Source organism: Leiobunum rupestre, chromosome 4 (genome assembly GCF_980474605.1).
Source record: "Leiobunum rupestre chromosome 4, qqLeiRupe1.1.hap1, whole genome shotgun sequence".
Classification (NCBI taxonomy): Eukaryota; Metazoa; Arthropoda; class Arachnida; order Opiliones; family Sclerosomatidae; genus Leiobunum; species Leiobunum rupestre.
In genome coordinates, this window is record NC_143387.1 from 45,297,121 (window position 1) to 45,316,830 (window position 19,710).

Genomic DNA, 19,710 nt, shown 5'->3' on the forward strand with positions numbered 1-19,710 from the left:
TGAATCAAAAATGTTTCCTACCTTCATACATATCTATTACAAAATATAAACAATAAAAAATCATAAATAATTTCGAAATAAACAGAACTTACTGGAGCGTTCAACGTTTTTAAGGTTTGATTATGAAGTTTACACATACGCGTCAAAGGAGTTTAATTGGCGCTGTGTGTAATTTCTACCTTGCGACGCGACCATAGATATAAGAAATTTATATAAAGGTCTAGATAAATTTCGGGGCGTCTAAGCCTAACATAAAATACGGAATTGACCCCTAGCAGACACCGAGGAAGGCACGTGACCAAGAGCGCGAGCTCTCTTAGCATATTAGTACAAAAGGCTTGACCTTTCCGCAGGCCGTAGTCTTTAGACACCATCTGTTGGTGACTTTTAGTAAATTTTTAAGCAGGAGACAATGGCTCTCGCGACGATAGCACGAGCTTTCTTACCGATAGATAGCGCCTTATAAGTATAGCCTGCAGAAATTTACGCGTTTCTGCTAGCTGTCACCTCGGTATTCACTCCCTTTGAAATATTTTATCTAGACCTTTATATTATACGCGACGCAAAGAATCTCCGTTGACAGCCAATTTTTAATTTTAATTTGAAAATTGATACGATTGAATAACGAAACTGACATTTACATCGCCGAAATAATGAAAAAAATTGGAATTGGTAAACTTAATTTATTAATATAAACATTCGCTTCGTTTCTTAAAGTATTTATTTTCCAATTTAATTTCAAAAACGCCACTGGTATTCATAGCCATCAACCAAAAGAGATACGCTACTAATTTGTTCTCACTAGCATTTCTTCGGTTAGCGGCGTTACTTCTGACCAAAACTTAAACTACGCACGAAGCCTAAATGAATTATGGACATTAAATTCGTTTTCGTGTAGCCTGTTATCACAAAAAATACTATCCCATACACTAACGTGTTGTCGAAATATTCAAAAGAAGATGGCGTACTTACTTTGTATAATAGTTAATCAAACCCTTCAAGCTATCCTCTAAAACACGTCGCAGAAATAGTTGCAGACTCCGACTGTCAAACATTTTTCGACCTAATTTGGACTGTTTTACAAAATTGTTGACTGAATACGTTAATTGGGTTTCGGCAATCATATATAAATACTTATACAGAGCTATTCAATGCCTTTTCTAGGCAAATAATCGTCCAAAATAACACTATTTATTAGGCCTAGCCTATTTTAAACCGTACATAAATGTACATGTAGACCCCTAGTGTGACTAATAAACTGGATTTAGCGCATTCGTCAATAACCTTTGAACCGTGCTGTCTTTCCCATCCGAAAATAGTAGTAGAGGTGAGATTTCGCTAGGAACGGCTTAAAAATTTGGCAACGAGTTTTGCTTGGTTTCGTAAATTTGCTATTCGGTAAAAAGATTCTCCAATCAGAAAGCGAAGCGGATTTTTGTCTTAAATTTACGGTAAATATTTTAGGCTATTTTATAAACGTTTAGGCCTACATAATTTATTGTCGGGCTAGCATGAAAAGCGCCAGAAATTCGACGTGGTTATTTTGATTTTAATTAGTCAAAAAAAACAATATTAGTCATTTTAAATGTAATACTTCAAGCTGAACTTCAAAATGTAGACTTCGGTAAGGTTGTGTTCAAACGCGTAGGAAAACTTAATTGTTTCAAGTGATATTTAACTGCAAATGTATTTCGTTCTGAATTTTTTTATTTTGTAATTTTCTATGTAGGAATGGGCTTAGTCTTCTTTTACCCGTTTATTTATTTATTTATTTTTTAATTTCGTCATTCCGAATCGGTGTGTATTTATTTTTTTCCTTAGCGAAATGTCCGAATCTTACGAGGATTTAAAAACTAAGGCATCTGAACAAACGTCTATTACCCCAGAAGATATTATTAAAACATCTTCCGGTAGTAATGATAACCGGGCGTCAGATGTTAAAAGTGTTGAAATTTCTACCACAGTTGACAGAAATCATGGTACAAAATCTATTAGTACGGAATTACAATGTGATGAAAGAGTCGAAGATGTTGAAGATGGTTACTTAAGTCCCTCGAATGATCAATATACATTTAAAAACGGTGTCGGTGTTAATGAACTCAGGCTAACAAACACACTGCCAATAAACAATGACAGTACAAAATTAACAGTTGAGTCCGTACTATCAGAATTAGAAACGGAAAAGAGAGTCGTGGACCACTACGAACGTAAGATTCTCACAAATCAAAATTATCATAATCTTATGACAAAAACTGAGTTAAATCCACAAATCTCAACATCGAATTTACAACCAAGCACTAGGCATACTGTCACAATAAGAGGAGGAGTAATATCCAATTCAACGGGATCATTCTCAACGTCACATACCCAGAACAACAATCGTGATGTCAAAAACACTTGTCCTAGCACTAATCTACATCCATCGGTGATATCCACTTATCATTACCGTCAACCGGTTGCTACAGCTGAAGTCCAAAAGACCTCGTGCCCAATGTTCGCTGTTAATACGGCTTTTTCAAATAATAACGATTACGAATCTTGTGATCAGAATTTTAACCACTTGCCGGCCCAGAGCATTCCATCTCAATTACCCACCATTAGAACAAGTTATCCTAGCTACAGAGAACCACAAACCCTATACAATTTCTCCGTAAACAATAACGCGGGGAAAACATCGGACGTCACTGATAATAGGGATTATTGTAACAGCCAACTTGTAAACCCTCAAAGTAATTCGAACGCTTATGTTAGTGACCTAATTGGATATATACCGGATTTTTCGGACTTGTATCAGGAATCTCTTTCTTCTCTGTGGCAGCCATACCTGGAGAGCGATCTTGCGAATTTGCCTCATCCATCTTTACAAGTACGTACTTTCATTGAAACTAAGGCTATGAATTTTACCTATAAACTGGCTATTTTTGTCACCGAGGCCGTTAGCACCCCGGTAGTAAATTCACATTACTAGGAAAAGGGGACCATAAAGTTTTGCTTAGCGTTCCCTCCCATATGGGGCAAAGAAGTACTTACTCCCAATAATTAAAAATAAAGAAATAATTTATTAAAGCTTATTACAAGAGTTTATTTTTAGTTTCACCTTATTTATGATAATTAATCATAAACTAAATTTGAATATCATTTCAGTTTCTTGGTTCTAATAATGGACTACCAAAGTTCCAAAATTCCGCTTCCGCCGAATCTTACTCAGGCCCTCCTCAGTCAATAGGTTCGTCCTCTGACATGGACTGTTACTTGGATCGCCAGCAAAATCTAGAACATCCGCCCTATTCGACCTCGAACTCGAACAATATACCTCCCTCTAATACTGGAATATATTGGACTCAAGAGTCACTGCAAGTTCCTCAGGTTCAAGCTCGCGTTTTCAGTCAAGCTGACGGAAGCAATGCCGAATTGCTACCCCTGATTTCCAGAGAAAATGAAAATTTTCACACTGATATTATTATGTCCACCAGTCAAAGCAACTCTCAGACAGTTCCAGCCGCACCTGATATGTCCCCGAAATATATACCCCTGGCGTCATACCAGTCCCAGAATTCGTGTACCACAACCCCTCAGGTCGCGTGGCCTTTACAAATTCGATCATGCACCAGTTCACAATCAGCTAGGGGTTACCTCAGTAATCAGGTCACTACGCAGGCGGCTCAAAATCATCAGTATCACGCTTTCCAAAATGTACCTCAATTCAGATCGTCGTATCCTTCTTCGACAACGTACGTCCCAAAATGCGTTCCAAGTGATGATATAAAAGCTAAGACAGCCGAATTCGCTAATAGAGAAACTCACGGTGTCAGTGTATTGAAGAGACTACTTTCTTCTCCACCTAATCAATTGTTAGCCCAAAAAATAGTGCCAAGCGTAGAAGAATCCTCTAGTAGTTTGAAGATCGAATCTGTTATTGGAAGTGGAAACTATCAGCCATCCTACTATACATCGTTTCGTAAAGAGTAAGTTGATCTTGTTTGTATCGAAAGTCTTACCAGCTTTATTTAATTTTTTTCCTACTATTGATCAGGGACCAAACCTCATTACCAGTTTCTAGAGGAAATCCAACTCTGGACAATCAGAATGTTACTAATGAGCAACTAAATTCCAATATCAACTATCAAATTAACTTTAATCCGACAGTAGAAACACCACACAGCGTATCTGCCTCTGCATATACCTTAACACCATCTGTTTTGAGGTACCATTATGGCCTATTTATCCAATTATCTGACCGATATTGATATTCTTCACGAATATTAATGCCTCGTAGTTTTTGGGAGCAATTAGAACATATCAAACGTCAAAGAACTGTGAGAGAACTATTAATGCGTCAGAGGCGGTGTGTCAATTACCAACATTTACCACAAGCTCCTCATTCCAGGATTGCTCTACCGCAACAACCAAATACTGGACTTCCACCACCTTACTGTGTTAAGTACGTACTTTGAGATATTTCTAGATTAAACATTAGTAGAATTAGAAGTATATAATATATGCCTTAAAAGAAGTATTCAACTTCTTAAACTGCTATTTCATTAAGTAAATAGTGTAATTCTTACATTTGTCGTCGGTAGGCTGAGTAATTTTTAGCGGTGTATTAGTTTGGCTGGGAACTCGTGCCCATTGTAAACTGCTCTGAGCCTACCAAATTGTTTCTTTTTGACATCCTATATGGATTCTTATCTTGTAAGAGATATACTTCCGGTAGAATGTAAATAACAAACTTAATTTCAAAACAGGTGGTCTGTTCTTGGGAAAAACGCTGTCGTAACTAGTACAGCAACTTTAAACGCTCAATCTTTAGGAGTCAATTCTGTGGCTGGAAACACGATACATCCATCGGTAGCGTTTAAAAATGGCCAACAAGCTTTGAATAAGACCAATTCCACCATAGTACCAAACAATTTCCAGAGCGCTCCCGCTTCCAACAATTTACAGCGAGCGCCCACCCACAACAATTATCAGAGAGGGACCGTTCCCAACAATTTTCAAAGAGGGACCGCTCCTAACAATTTTCAAAGAGGGACCATTCCCAACAATTTTCAGAGAGGGACCATTCCCAACAATTTTCAAAGAGCGCCTGCCCCTCGCAATTTTCATACAGTCTCGGGCACTAATTGCTTAAGGGTTCCTGATCCCCATGGTTTTCAAAGAGGACCTATCCAAAACAGTGTAAAAACCACTTTCCTCAACAACAACGTAGAGAGACCCTCGTTAGTATCCAACATGACAAGAGCACCATCACAAAATCTACACGGACAATCTATGTCAATTAATCCACGGGGTCCCATTCCAAATTGTCCAAGACCACCAAATCACCGTGAGCTTTTTTAATATTACTGACAAAGATTTACCGATTTTATTTGATAAATATTTATCTATTTGTACAAGCTCAATTATTACTTCCGCACCTACCTCCATTTAGAGAGGGTAAAATCAACGCCAAGGAGCATAGACCAAGACATTTTGATATCACGCAACTAGAGATAGGAGCATTTGTGGTAAGCATATGGGTTAAATTCCAAAATACTCCATATTCTGTAAAGTTAAAATATACGTAGAAAAACATATATAGTTAGATGCTGGTTTGTACGGAATATTTTGTCATTTGTTATGGTTACGTGGAAAGTTAGATTAATGTGGAATATTCATTGAAATGTCCTGCCTTCCTTATAGGTTAAATCTCCAGAGGGTAGTAAGAACAGGGTAAAAGTAATTTTCACAAGAAGGTAAGATAAATTTATCAATTCTATTTTATTGCTATTGAGAATTTCCATTTAACAAAATTTAATAGATGTTAAATAAGCTGTATAAAAATGTTATAAAATATTAACAAAATTGTTTATTTTGGTTTCGATAATAATATCATAAAATGGTATTCCGTTTCGTAACTTGACGAGTGATCAAAAATCCAAATCCACCCTTTTCCTCTAGGCGATTTGTATATGAATTTGAACTAGCTCTTCCCAATATCGTTCTCGGCGGAGGAATTGGATATGCCCTCGCCATGTTTTGCATCCACGTACCGTTCGTTACGATAGACGCTATATCATGCAGAGATAACATCCTAAGAATTTTTGTCAATCGACAACCTTTTATGTTCCTGGGAACTCGAAATACCCGACAGGGCAGTGGAAGCACTAACGTCTTCGATACCACGAAACGCGTCGATGTCACTTCTGGAGAGCTTGCGAGAAATCCCTTGCATAAGGTACCCGTAGAGTTTTGTTTCTGGCTTATCCTCTTAAAGCGCATGGCAAAATCATTAACCTAATCTAATTTCACCTGCAGTTTGTTCTGAAGAAAAACCAAGCTGAGAAATTGAAATCTTATTTATGGGGTTTTGACGAGAGATTTCGAATCATGCTAAACATTCCGATACACGAACCAATACCACCGCGCGATTTAGAATCAGCGACGCCGAAAGAGTTGGAATCGCTGCATCCTCTTAAACCTATACTACCGTTACTGAATTTTCAATGGCACAGAGCCGAATTACTACTGAAACAACGTCAGCAGGCACAAGGAGCGACCATTACCAATTCCCCGGAAACCAGAACGGCCACCACTAACGAAGCGCGCCAACAAGGAATAGCCCAAAAGAGTTAGTAGATATATTTATCTTTCCACTAATAAATACAATTGCGATAAGTTAGCTGAGATATATGGACTTCGCTCCTTTACTATTACTTTTTAGGACCCGCTTCATCGACCCAAGTAGTAGTTCCTAGCAAAGTAATTTTCTGTTCAGCGCCGTCTTCGGAATCCGATGTCCAAATCGGGAACGAGAGTATTTCCAACGATGACATCGAAGAAAAAATTAGGAAGATACCGGAGAGTAAAATTCCCGGAATTGTAAAACTTCCTAACGATTTTCGACCGGAAAGCAGGACATCGACCGACAGCGCGTCATCCCAGTCACCGATTGACTTGACCAAATTATCCACTGACGCGGAGGACAATTCTTTGGACTTCTGCACGTGCCGAATTAGTTGTCGATCGCTTCGTTGTTCTTGCGCTAAAGAAATGAAAAATTGCAATCCGTCGTGCAAGTGCAACAATTGCGATAATCCTTTGAATATTTTGGAGGTGAACGGAGTAAACGTTGAAGACGCGAAGAAAGACCCTTGCCTCGTCGCTAATGTTTACAAAGTAAAAATTAATTTCCAATCATTTGATAAAGCGTATTTCCATTCTTTACGATACTTTTACCTAGGTTATGAATCTAGACTACTACTTGAATCGGACCTTCTCCTTGGGTTGTTGTTCCGTAAAAGTGCGATATTTGGATTGCATTCCGGGATTGAAAAAATGCCCCGACTGCGGCGCGGAATTGAGATATTCTTGGTGCAAAACAATTGTGTGCGTCGAGTCCAAGTACCGAAGAAATCATTGCGAGGTACGGTATGGTTTTTAAGTTTTAGTTTTTGGCAGAAAGTATTTAATTTTCCCGTTGTGTAACGGAATTTAATTAAGGTTTGTAATAAGTGCTCTTTTCCGGAGTTTCAACAAGATTGTTCGTGTAAGACCAAGAAACAGCCAACTGATTAACCGGTTACTTAAAATAATACCTTTTCAGTGTTTTGTGTCGTAGCTAAAAGTGCTAGCTAATATAACAACGATACTGTTTAAACGTAATTATGTTGTTAGTAACTTTAAGAAATTAAGGCAATTTCCAAGTATTATTTTGGTTTTTAAATTAAAATTTTGTTAAGCATTTGCAAAAGTTGCCTTTTATGATAATCTAATTTTGGACATTCATAGATAGTATATCGGTTAGTTATAAACCTTAACAGTGATGTTTATCTCTGTCTAAACTAAATTTTTGTTTGATTTGGCAAAACAATTGTTTTAAAACAAATAAATGTATCTTTCAACACGCAGCTATACGTGGCCCAAATTTCTTTTAAACAAATAGCTCCCATATTCCGGTTTTTTAAAGAAGTTGAAGACCTATAGCGTTTTTTAATCTAAATTAAAACTTAAATTTTCAAAGTTCGCAGGGCCGTTTTAAACTTTCCGTATGCCTTAGGCAAAAATCTCTCATTTAACAACTTTTCGGACCTTCGTAGGCCCTATTATATGCAATCGTACGCCCTAATGTCTCCTAAAAGTTTCGTAGGCCCTAGACACTTTTCCTAGTCTGCCTTATGGATAAGGCGACCCTGAAACTGAAGGCTCGAGTCACTTTGAGTGGACAACTGCGTCTAGATTAAGTTATCTCACTTTCATTAGCAAGCAGCAAGAGGAGTTGGGCTCGATCCCATCTTAAGGCAGTGGGTTTAAACACGCAACAACTCCTTCCGCGATGAGTTTGCAAGTTCTCGCCCCACTGGTTAAAGGCGTTCCCTTTTTATAGGAACTTGTCGAGGATAACAGTAATAGTGAGCTGTTGGCTCGGGTGTCATGAAGAGCTTGTGACCACTCTCCAACGTGTTGTAACCCGGCCACCTAAATTAAAGGTTCGTGCTTTCTTGGGTCTACATGTAAGGTGGTGGGGTGGCGGAGTGGTTAGCACTTTCGCCTCGCAGCAAGAGGAGCCGGGTTCGATCCCAGCTTGTGGCACTGGGTGAAAACTCGGAACAACTCCTTCTGCGTTGAGTTTGCAAGTTCTCTCCTCACTGGTTTAAGGGGGTTTTCCCCCGAGCTCTTCGGTTTCCCCTTCCATAAAAACTTGCTTAGGTTAACGGTAATAGTTAGTGTAGGGAGCTGTTGGCTCGATCGTGTGGCATGCAGGGCTTGCCACCACCCTCCTACGCATTGTAACCCGGCCACCTGAATTAAAAAGGCTTCAAAAGTCGCTTGATGACTTAGGCCTAAGGTGGTGCCTTGGGTATTAGCCTAGCTGATTATTTGGTTTGTCTTGTATATTAGCCTAGCTGATTCTTATTATTACAATTATTAAATATTTAAAAAAACAAATTTAATATAATCTAAAAAGTGTTAGTTTAAAATTATATGGTTAGAAACTAATGTCAGTTAGTCACGACGTGCTGACCACTTTATTAAGCTAGGCACACTCTCGCTGAAATGGACGTATCGCCAACGGGTGCTTTCCGGTTTCTCCAACTCAAACAAAGATTGTCAACTCTGGAAAAGGGTGATGGGGCAGCACTCACCTCCCCCCCATGGCTACGCCTCAGCTTATTGTACACATGTAGTTTTCTAGGCACATCTCCCCTACGAGTGTTCTAACGCGAAGTTCAAACTTTTTTTATATTTCAAAATGAGAGGAGTGGCCCCAGCGATAGAAACTGGCCATCCTTGATAATTGAAAGGGCCCCCAAAAATCCTACTTAAGGGGACACAAATTAATAAATTAAAAAAAAATTGCCAAAATTGCTTTAAAAAACCAAAACACTTCCAAAGTCCCAAAATTTTAAATTACACTACGGTGCCTTTATAACAAATGTTATTTATGTTTGCTATTCTATTATGACCAGACAGTAAGTAACTTAATCACTATGATCTCTCTATATAAAAATTTTGAAAATAATTGTTTGATAAAAGTGTTAACTTTCCGGAAAAAATAACTGTGGCCAAAATAATTATGTGAAAATAATTAACTTCACGAAATAAATTAAAATAACACCTAGGTGTTAGAGGTCTGTGCTCCGGACATCTTTCACAATTTCTTTCCTCCAAGAATATTTTTCCTCCAACAAATATTTATTTTCACCAAGAATATTTTTCCTCCAAGAATATTTTTCCTCCAAGAATATTTTTCCTCCAACAAATATTTATTTTAACCAAGAATATTTTTCACCAAGAATATTTTTCCTCCAATAATATTTTTCCTCCAACAAATATTTATTTTCACCAAGAATATTTTTCCTCCAACAAATATTTATTTTCACCAAGAATATTTTTCCTCCAACAAATATTTATTTTCACCGAGAATATTTTTCCTCCAACAAATATTTATTTTCACCAAGAATATTTTTCCTCCAACAAATATTTATTTTCACCAAGAATATTTTTCCTTCGTCAAATATTTCTTTTTGACCAAGAATATTTTTCCTCAAACTATTTATTTTTATTTATCTCCCACACCGAGGGAAACTAAAACATAAATGCTTTTACCAAAGCAGTTTAGAGGTAGGGGGCTAACAAGGGAAGGTCCTGGACTGTAAGTCGGGGATCCGAAAAAACGTTATGGCAACCTTTAGACCATGCCCCAGGAAGGTATCAGCCGGGCGATTTTTTTAGTAGAGTCAAAGTTTTATGACCTTTCGAAATTTTGACCTTGATCGAGCCGGAAATTCCTTATGGAAATTTATTTGCTAATTTCATGGGCACAAAAAGGTCCCCCCTTTGCAAAATATTTAAATTTGGACTCTGGTGATGCCCATGTCAAACATGCTTAAAAGTGGTCATTCAAAGTTAAATTTGTTAAAATTTCCAAAATTGGCCAGTTTGAATCAGGAGTGGTCAAATTGGTCCAAAATGGTCAGTTTGCGATGGGAGTGATCAAAAGGGTACAAATTGGTCAGTTTGCTATGGGAATCTCCACACTGGACAAAAATGGTCAGTTTACCTAACGCCCCCTTAAAACATTGGATTTCGTCAAGTTAGACCATAGGGAGTTCGAAACAAAAAGTTAAAATATTACCTAGCCGCCGCAAGTATTTTTATTTTTTTCTTGAAAATTATAAATTGTTTGTAGTTTTTAGATGGTTTTGGTTACCATAGGACTGGTAACTGACAATTTTGGACAATATTGACAACTCCCATAGCAAACTGAACATTTTGTACCATAATGATCACTCCCATCGCAAACTGACAATTTTGGACCATATTGACCACTCCCATCGCAAACTGACTATTTTGGACCATATTGAACACTCCCATTGCAAACTGACAATTTTGGACCATATTGACCACTCCCATCGCAAACTGAACATTTTGTACCATAATGATAACTCCCATCGCAAACTGACAATTTTGGACCATATTGACCACTCCCATCGCAAACTGACTATTTTGGACCATATTGAACAATCCCATCGCAAACTGACCATTTTGGACCATATTGATCACTCCTATCGCGAACTGAGTATTTTGGACCATATTGAACACTCTAATCGCAAACTGACCATTTTGGACCATATTGATCACTCCCATCACGAACTGATCATTTTGGACCATATTGACCACTCACATAGCAAACTGAACATTTTGTGCCATAATGATAACTCCCATCGCAAACTGACAATTTTGGACCATATTGACCACTCTCATAGCAAACTGACCATTTAGGACCATATTGACCACTCCCATCGCAAACTGACCATTTTGAACTATATTGACCACTCCCATCGCGAACTGACCATTTTTAACCATATTGACCACTCCCACAGAAAACTGACCATTTTTGACCATATTGACCACTCCTGATTCAATCTGGCCAGTTTTGGACATTTTACCAATTTTAACTTTGAATGACCACTTTTACACATGTTTGACATGGGCATCACGAAAGTCCAAATTTTTGGTGCCCATGAAATTAGCATATAAAATCCCATAAGGAATTTTGGTTGGACCTAAGTCAAAATTCGAAAGGTCATAAAACTTGACCTTTTGACTCTGCTGAAAAATCCGCCCGGCTGATACCTTCCTGGGGCATGGTCTAAAGGTTGCCATAACGTTTTCTCGGATCCCCGAATTACAGTCCAAGACCATCCCCTGTAAGTTGGAGCCTATAAAGTATCAGATATTAATGATATTTTAGATGTAGATATATTTTTTTGGGAATAATTTAAAAAAAGGGATTTTTCAGTTTATTTCTTATTAAAAAAAGGAAAACTTCCTGATGATTTACACGACATTATATTGCATTACAATTTAATTTTTTAATTTTAATGAAATATGCAAATATAACGAAGTTTACCTTTTTTAATAATTATCATTAGCATATCGGACTTACCACAAACAACCAAGCCTCAGTTTATTTCGTAAGCGTTTGAAAATAATTGTAGTCACCATTTCAGATGGAAATGAATATATTTTAAAACCCCTTGCTTAAATTTGAACCCTAATAGCAAATTGATAAAATATTCAATTGTAAAGGAGAACGTGTGTACGTCCAGGGTTTATATTTTGGATACACTTTTCAAACTCAATTGTTTACCAAAAACTATCCGCATGCCATATTTTGTGGTCGTCGAAAACTAGATAGGTACCGTATAAGCAATTAAGTCTGTCGCAATTTTGCAGCCTGTCCGTTCAAGGAAATTTCGAACTAGTCGGGGGTAAAAAGGGGGAAACGATCTACGATATTAAGTAGCTAACGCCCTCTACTTTTGGCTTGAACCATATACTAAGTATTCTGCTATATTATTTGATACATCTAAACCTTTCTCGCAATTCTGGTGATAGATTCCCACAAAGTATGTTTTATCTTAATCTTAAATAATAGGAAAAGTTTGTGTTTATGTTAGAAGAATTCTGGGAAGCTTTCTTAAATTTCCGTAATTTCCTTTTAAAAATTCCGAATTGTATAGTGGACCTAAAATTATAACATTAATTAAAGCACAAGCAAGGAACTAATTAGTTCGCTCGAGTTAGTTCCATGGCACAAGCTATTAAGTTTTGGCCTCAAAGCAGGTAAATATTTTCAATTAAAAATTATTGAAGATTTATTACAGATTCTTTCATCTTCCTTGATATTTCTTACATTTTGAAATCTCCAAATCTTCCTTCGAATAAGTATGATCTCTTTAAATAGAATACATTATATCACAGTTTCGATTCTGACTAGATTATGTACGGGCCGTATGATGTCGCTTGTTCCTTTAACTTTCACTCTCTTCATAAAATCTGAACCTTAAACGGGTAGGTTGCGTTCCATTCTTCAATCTTCCTTGGTATAAACAGACTAGATTTCTGTTATTTTTTTATGTTTTATTATGAGAAGGGCGTGTGGTACAATTCAGTCCGCTTGTCCAACGGAATAATTAGGTGAGATCTGTGTCAAGGCCACGTACGCCAACGGTGATATAGTTGGCGATAGGGACTGGTCAGCCGTGGCGGAAGTATAACCACCACCCGTTGGGGAATAGGCGCTTAAATAAAAAATCTTCAAAGAAATCGCCAAGAAGTAATATATCCGAGAGCCAGGACCGACAAGTTACTCTTTGTTGAAATAATGGAAACTTTTCACCTGTAAACAGAATATATTGTTTTTGCCCAAGATCAAAAAGACAAAAAAATGTTTCTAATGTTTCAACAAGCACTAAATAAACAGTAACTTTCAGGTCGTGGTTCTCGGAAATATTACTTCTTGGCGATATCCTTGAACAGGTTTTATTGAAGCGTCTATTGGTGGTCGACTGGTCGTCCTCACATCAGTGTTGGAAATAAGGCGGTGGCGTCGGTCAAAGACCAGTTTATTTTGGGCTATGACCAGTAAATAAAATGGAATCTGTGGGGTTCACTGGTCATAATGACCAGTTTATTTTTAATTAAAAGTATAATTCTATACCGAAATGACTTATTTCTACTCCTAAATAGACAGTATCTGGTATCTGGCTGTAATGCAATTTGACGTTCTAAGACTTCTGCTACAATCAGTCAGATTCGTCGAGCTAAATGCGAAACATCTAGATCAATCATTAAGAATATGTTTAAAAAACATAAGCATTGATACCCACCCGGAAATTTCTTTATGGCTTTTAGAAACAAAAAGAAAGTCAGAATTTAGGAATAAAACTGTTTTTTTTTCGAAGGACTAGAAGATGATGTAAAACTGTAAATACGGATAAGTTTTTATTCGAAGAACAAGAAGATGATAAAATATTTTTTAAAGTTCCTTAAGAAATGTGATAAATATCTAAGCTCTTTGGTTTGTGATAAATAAATATAATTATAGTTCCTAATCGCTATTAACTTTCAAAAGTAAAATAAAAGAGGGAGGGTGATAAGTGGGGTAGAAAAGAGTGGTCATGACCAGTAAATTATTTTTAAGTAGGTGGTATTGTGGTCATATTGACCAGTACTTTTAAAAAGCTTATAATAATAATAATAATAATAATAATAATAATAATAATAATCAGCTATGCTAATACCCACCTTAGGCCTAAGTCATCAAGCAACACTGCCTGACATTATCTGCCTCCCAGGCGCATGGGATTACAGGACTCCGTCAGTAACGCCACTATGAAAAGTTTATATTTAGCCCTGTTGTTGGTGACATTTGTCGTCTGCTACACTGTCGTAAACCAATAGAAGACTTTCCAGCAGATTTGTTTAATAACTATTTACTTTTCATGCATTTTAATAACATAATTAACATGGGTTGTTTTTGTATTAAATTAAAATGGAGAATAATTAAATGGTTAAGGTCTGATGATGCCTCTGTATAGAGAGCGAAACTAGTCGTCGATTTTAATTTGTTTTTAATTAAAATTTGTATTACGTAAACAAAGTGGTTTTTAATTTTTCTTTATTTACCTTATACGTAAGTAACCGTCTTAGATCATTAATCTTAAGAACATTTGTAACGAAAATGTTTGGGAATTTCTTACGAGTTCCCCTTGGGAAACATTGGGAAGTTTGGCACCTTTTTCCCATGACCGCTCTTAAGAATTTCTTAAGAACATTTGAAAAGGAATTCGTTACATTTCCCAAAGAAATTCCCTCCGCTTCCCATGGATATTACCTTCGCTTCTTAAGAATTGTCTCTTGCCCTCCCAAGGATTTTCTCTTAGTTTCCCACGAATTTTCCCTTCGCTTCCCAAGGACCCAGGTAGCAAAATCTCGTTGATTAACCGTTTGTGTATCGTTGAAACTATGTTGAGAGGTAAACGTTATGAAATGGTTGACGATGTCACCAAAATAGACGGTTTATAAAACGGTTGATATTAAGTCTTAATACTAACAGAAAGCCAAGTATGAACGATATATGATTAACGTTTATTTGAAGTATATATTAAACGAAAACCTAACTATTAAATTATGTAAAATTCACCAAGTATGAACGTTTTAGAACTGACGTCGATTAAGCGTTGGTAGTAAATAATTATACCGAGGAACATACGCCTATTACGGAAAAAAGCCAATTATTATTGGAATAATACCTCTTACAAATTAATGCAAGAAATTACCAAATTTTAAGTATTACTGCTAATCTACCGTCACATTTAACACGAAAGTACAACGCTACCATAACTCTCTCCACGCATGGCACCGTACCCTATATAACCAACTGATTTATGCTAATTTAAAACAATTATACGTTGATTACACAATAATGTCCTTTTTAGCATAGGGCCTAGTGTCTATAGAAGAAGGCTTTTAAAAATATTACAATTCTTTAAGCGTTTTTCGTGTGTAGGGCCAAAGAATAAAGAAACTCGGTCTTTTGGCTAAAACCAAAGTGTAGTAACTTGTGTATAGCGGATATACCTAATTATTAAATTAATAAAATTAATTAAAGATGTTTTGCCGACCATAACCGTTGAAAACCACAGTCAGGGTACCATGAGATAGTATACCAAATGTGGTCGACAGCTCCAAGGGATAACAATACCTTTTTAAAATTATTATAGTACTAGATGGAAATTAATTTGTTAATCTTATTTAACAAAAAATGAAAGTATTCGATTAAACTAAAAGTCATTTCCTTTCTTAAAACGAATGTTTAAAAATATTAAAATAAAACTTAAGCAGTTTTTTATTCTTTCTAATTTAATATCTATACCAGCTACGTAAAACACAATCTTTTTATTTTATAAAAGCGGTTAATTTCGTAGGAATTCTTATTATTTACACAAATGCTTACTTGTTCCAAGGTGCTTGGATATTCCTATAACTTAAGAATTTTTAATATCAAAATTACTTATTTTCCTCCAAGACGGATATTCCCAAAACGTCCCTTTAATTTCCTTAAGAATTCTTACTACCAAAATTAATTTTTTTCCCAAGACGGTTAATCTCAAAACTTCCCTTGAATTTCCTTAAGAGTTCTTAATACCAAAATTACCTATTTTTCCCAAGACGGATATTCCCAAAACTTTCCTTTAATTTCCTTAAGAACTCTTGGGAAATATTTTCGCAACATTCAAACTCCCAAAAGCTCCTTCAAACCCCCATGAAATTTCTTAAGATTTCTTAAGACTTTTTTGTAAGGGAGGCCTCACTGTCCGTTTGCGTCCTACTTCGAATTAACTGAAATAGTCGTCCTTACTCGATTCGCAGGACCGCCAAGGTCATTCAAAAGAATGTAAACCCCTATTTCAAATGGAACGTTTTGTCGACCACGTGACGAACTACATGGCCTTGACATCCCGAAACTTTCAAAATTCTAGAACCTCCCCCCCTTTACAGAGAGACGGTGGCGGCGGCAGGTGATTTTGTATTGTGGAAGCTACAGCTTTTCCCGTCCGGTTAGAGATACAGTGTCCATGGTTCGATGAAAAAAGACCTATTTTTATCTGAAAAAGTCGACTTGAAAAACTGAAAAGTTTGGCAAGCCAAAATAAACTTGTTTTATTCGGGAAAGAGATAGCAAAGACATGCACTCATTCACGATGGAAACCTCCAAATAAGGAATACCTGTACTAGCAGGGCCGTTTTAACCTTTCCGTAGGCCTAAGTAAAAAATATCTCATTTACCGTCTTTTCGGACCTTCGTAGGCCCCATAATATGGAATCGTAGGCCCTAATGTCTCCTAAAATTTTCGTAGGCCATATGCACTTTGCCTAGTCTCCCTTATAAAATGTAAATGCTACACACGCAGAAAAGTTTGCACGTTCAAAAACAGTATTCGGGTTTTATTAAATACAATAATTTATTTCAAACACGCTAAATAATTGTTTCCAAAGTGGGTTCAATTATACCCCCCTCGGCTGTAAAGCAAACTTGAGCTCGGACAATCATATCATCAAATGCACGCTCTATCATTTTTGGTGTTGCTTTTTGAAAAGCAACTTCAATTCACCGGCGAAGTTCGGCTCTCATTTCAATAGGAATTAAATCCCGACAGAAAAAGCTCAAGTGGTGTCAGATTGGGAAACCTAGCGGAACTGGACCATTTCTTTCGATCCATCTGTGCGGAAACTCGTTGTTCAGGAATTCAGTGACCTCTCGGTGATAATGTGATGGGGCGCCATCTTGCTGAAACCAAATTCGGCGTCTTTCATCCAAAGGAAGGCGATCGATTTCATCTGCAAGCTCGTTCTGTAAAAAAACGCAAATAGTTCTGGCCGTTGACATTTTGAGTGAAGATCACTAGGCCAATCAAAAGATTTAATAAAAGTCCAATTCAAACATTTAAGCGCCGGAACCGAACTTGGTGATGATGTTCGAATCCCCTGCGAGGGTTTTCGTCCTGTTAAAGGTGATTATTTTGATGGCTGAAATGTTCATCTCTAGAAAAAGAACATATTCGTTAGTGTCGAGAACATGGCGCGTAAATTGGGGATCGGCATTCACCGCATTGAGTAACCAGTCGCAGAAGTCGTAACAGCCTTGGTGGAGCGTATTGACCATAGATATAAGAAATGCATATAAAGGTCTAGATAAATTTCGGGGCCTCTAAGCCTAACATAAAATACGAAATTGACACCTGGCAGACACCGAGGAAGGCACGTGACCAAGAGCGCGAGCTCTCTTAGCATTTCAGTACTAAGTGCTTGACCTTTCCGCAGGCCGTAGTCTTTAGACACCATCTGTTGGTGACTTTTAGTATAATTTTTAAGCGGGAGACAATGGCTCTCGCGACGATAGCACGAGCTTTCTTACTGAAAGATAGAGCCTTATAAGGTTAGCCTACAGAAATTACGCGTTTCTGCTAGCTGTCACCTCCGTATTCACTCCCTTTGAAATATTTTATCTAGAACTTTATATACGTTTCCTATATCTATGGCTGGAACTGAACTTGGTGATGATGTTCGAATCCCCTGCGAGGGTTTTCGTCCTGTTAAAGGTGATTATGTTGAAAAAGAACATATTCGTCAGTGTCGAGAACATGGCGCGTAAATTGGGGATCGGCATTCACCGCATTGCGCAACCAGTTGCAGAAGTTGTAACAGCCTTGGTGGAGCGTAAAATTTTCTAAACACGGTTATTACCGCAATCCAAATCGGCACTCGCGATCCCGAAACTTCTTCGAGGGTATCCGGCAAAATATGGAAAACTCGGTTAACGGTAATAGTGAGTGTAGGGAGCTGTTGGCTCGCGTGGTATGAAGGGCCTATACCTATGCAATTTAACCCGGCCATCTGAATTAAAGGCAATAAAAAGTCGCTAGATAACTTGCGCCTAGGGTGCTGCATTGGGTATTAGCCTAGCTGATTATTATTATTATTTATTATATGCAAGAACATTGTTCTCAAAGTCAAAATTAGGCTGACTCAATCCACGAAACCTATGTTCTGCATTACCAAACTGTTGAAAGTCGCGTTTTCAGTGAAAAATAGGTCGAACTAAAGGTTTTCGTAAGTTTCAGATGATGCTCTACAAATTCTCAAACGACACAATTGGTCTAGCACCTGGTGTTGAATAAATAATTTAAAAATTTCACCAATCAATGTCCCCGGTGTATTTACTTAACCATAAAAATTTCAAATTTCTACCTTAAGTAGTTTTAGTAAAAAATAACTTATCCGACAAAAAACATCCTGTACAGTCAAAGCCTTTTATCTACTCTCAAATAACCTTAAAAGTTCGCTGATGGCTTTTATAATATTTGGTTTCAACAACATTTATTTTTATTCTAATCACCAAAATATTTTTGGGACCCTTAGAAGAAATTTGGGGCTTCCTTTTTCCCCAAAGCTCAAAGAAATTATGGTGTTTCACCCCCAAAATATCAATTTCTCTGATCTATTTATTAAACAGTAGAATTTTAAATAACTTAAAGGTTTTACCCCGAAACTTATTACTTTATACGCATTTAAAATTCCTTTCGCTTTCCAATAATTTCACCTTTTTCCATTCAATGTACAATATTTTGATTTTCAGTTTTATTTTGATTTCCCGCCAAAAACATTATACATTCTCGTTTCAAGGACTGATTACAGATGACACCACCAACTACGTTACATTTTCATCTGCATTTTCTTAATAGTACTGCACTTCTCTCCCAAATTTAATGTTCTTTAGTTTGTTAATCATTTTTCCTGTATTATCAGTCTGCTATATTTCCATATAATTCACCTTTAAATTTCTAATTTTCGCATAACATTTCCTGATCACCCTCTCAAACTTTTGCTAACATAATCGACGGAAGGAGGCCACCACGGTCAAAATATTGATAAATAACGACAAAATGGTAAAAAAGACCGTTTAAAAGTTATTTGCGTGTGACTGTACCGTTACATTGTGAGGTATAGCAGGCTTATTTATCCGCTTGTATACCCTAACATGGCGTCGTATTTTCACTCGCAAAATGAATTTTAAGATCCACCAATTTAATTAACAAATCGCTGTACTTCGTAAAATATGCCTTCTTGGCGGTACGAGATTTACAACAGAACTAAGCCTAGCAATTGAATTTTTTTTTAAATAACACGCGCGAACGGATGAGATAAAAAGGCGAGCAAAGGGAAAGAGCTAGAAAGGAAGAATTTAAATGCGAAAACGGAGAAAAATGGGGGTTTAACAACAAAAATAACAAGGGCAAATCGTCGCCGTTAAAACAAAACCACTTATCTTTTCGGTGGCCTTTTTGAGAAAAATGGATTTTTTAATTTTGCAGGGAC

At 36.9% G+C, this 19,710-nt stretch overlaps 2 protein-coding genes across 3 annotated transcripts in view; one reads left to right on the forward strand and one right to left on the reverse strand.

Moving 5' to 3' along the window:
• LOC149947957 (uncharacterized) overlaps positions 1 to 19,710 on the reverse strand; it is a 534,917-nt gene that overhangs the window by 252,048 nt on the left and 263,159 nt on the right. The window lies entirely within an intron of this gene.
• LOC149947960 (uncharacterized) lies at positions 1,612 to 7,808 on the forward strand. Of its 2 annotated transcripts, XM_090172654.1 has the most exons (13): positions 1,612 to 1,725; positions 1,822 to 2,866; positions 3,145 to 3,965; positions 4,034 to 4,204; positions 4,277 to 4,441; positions 4,746 to 5,326; positions 5,398 to 5,507; positions 5,683 to 5,735; positions 5,941 to 6,217; positions 6,298 to 6,610; positions 6,704 to 7,158; positions 7,223 to 7,405; positions 7,483 to 7,808. In XM_090172654.1, the coding sequence occupies exons 2-13, from the start codon at positions 1,826 to 1,828 to the stop codon at positions 7,555 to 7,557; spliced, it is 4,245 nt and encodes a 1,414-aa protein (XP_090028780.1). In that variant the 5' UTR covers positions 1,612 to 1,725; positions 1,822 to 1,825; the 3' UTR covers positions 7,558 to 7,808. The 2 variants fall into 2 exon arrangements, with proteins under 2 accessions (XP_090028780.1, XP_090028779.1); XM_090172653.1 differs by lacking the exon at positions 1,612 to 1,725 and having other exon boundaries at positions 1,750 to 2,866.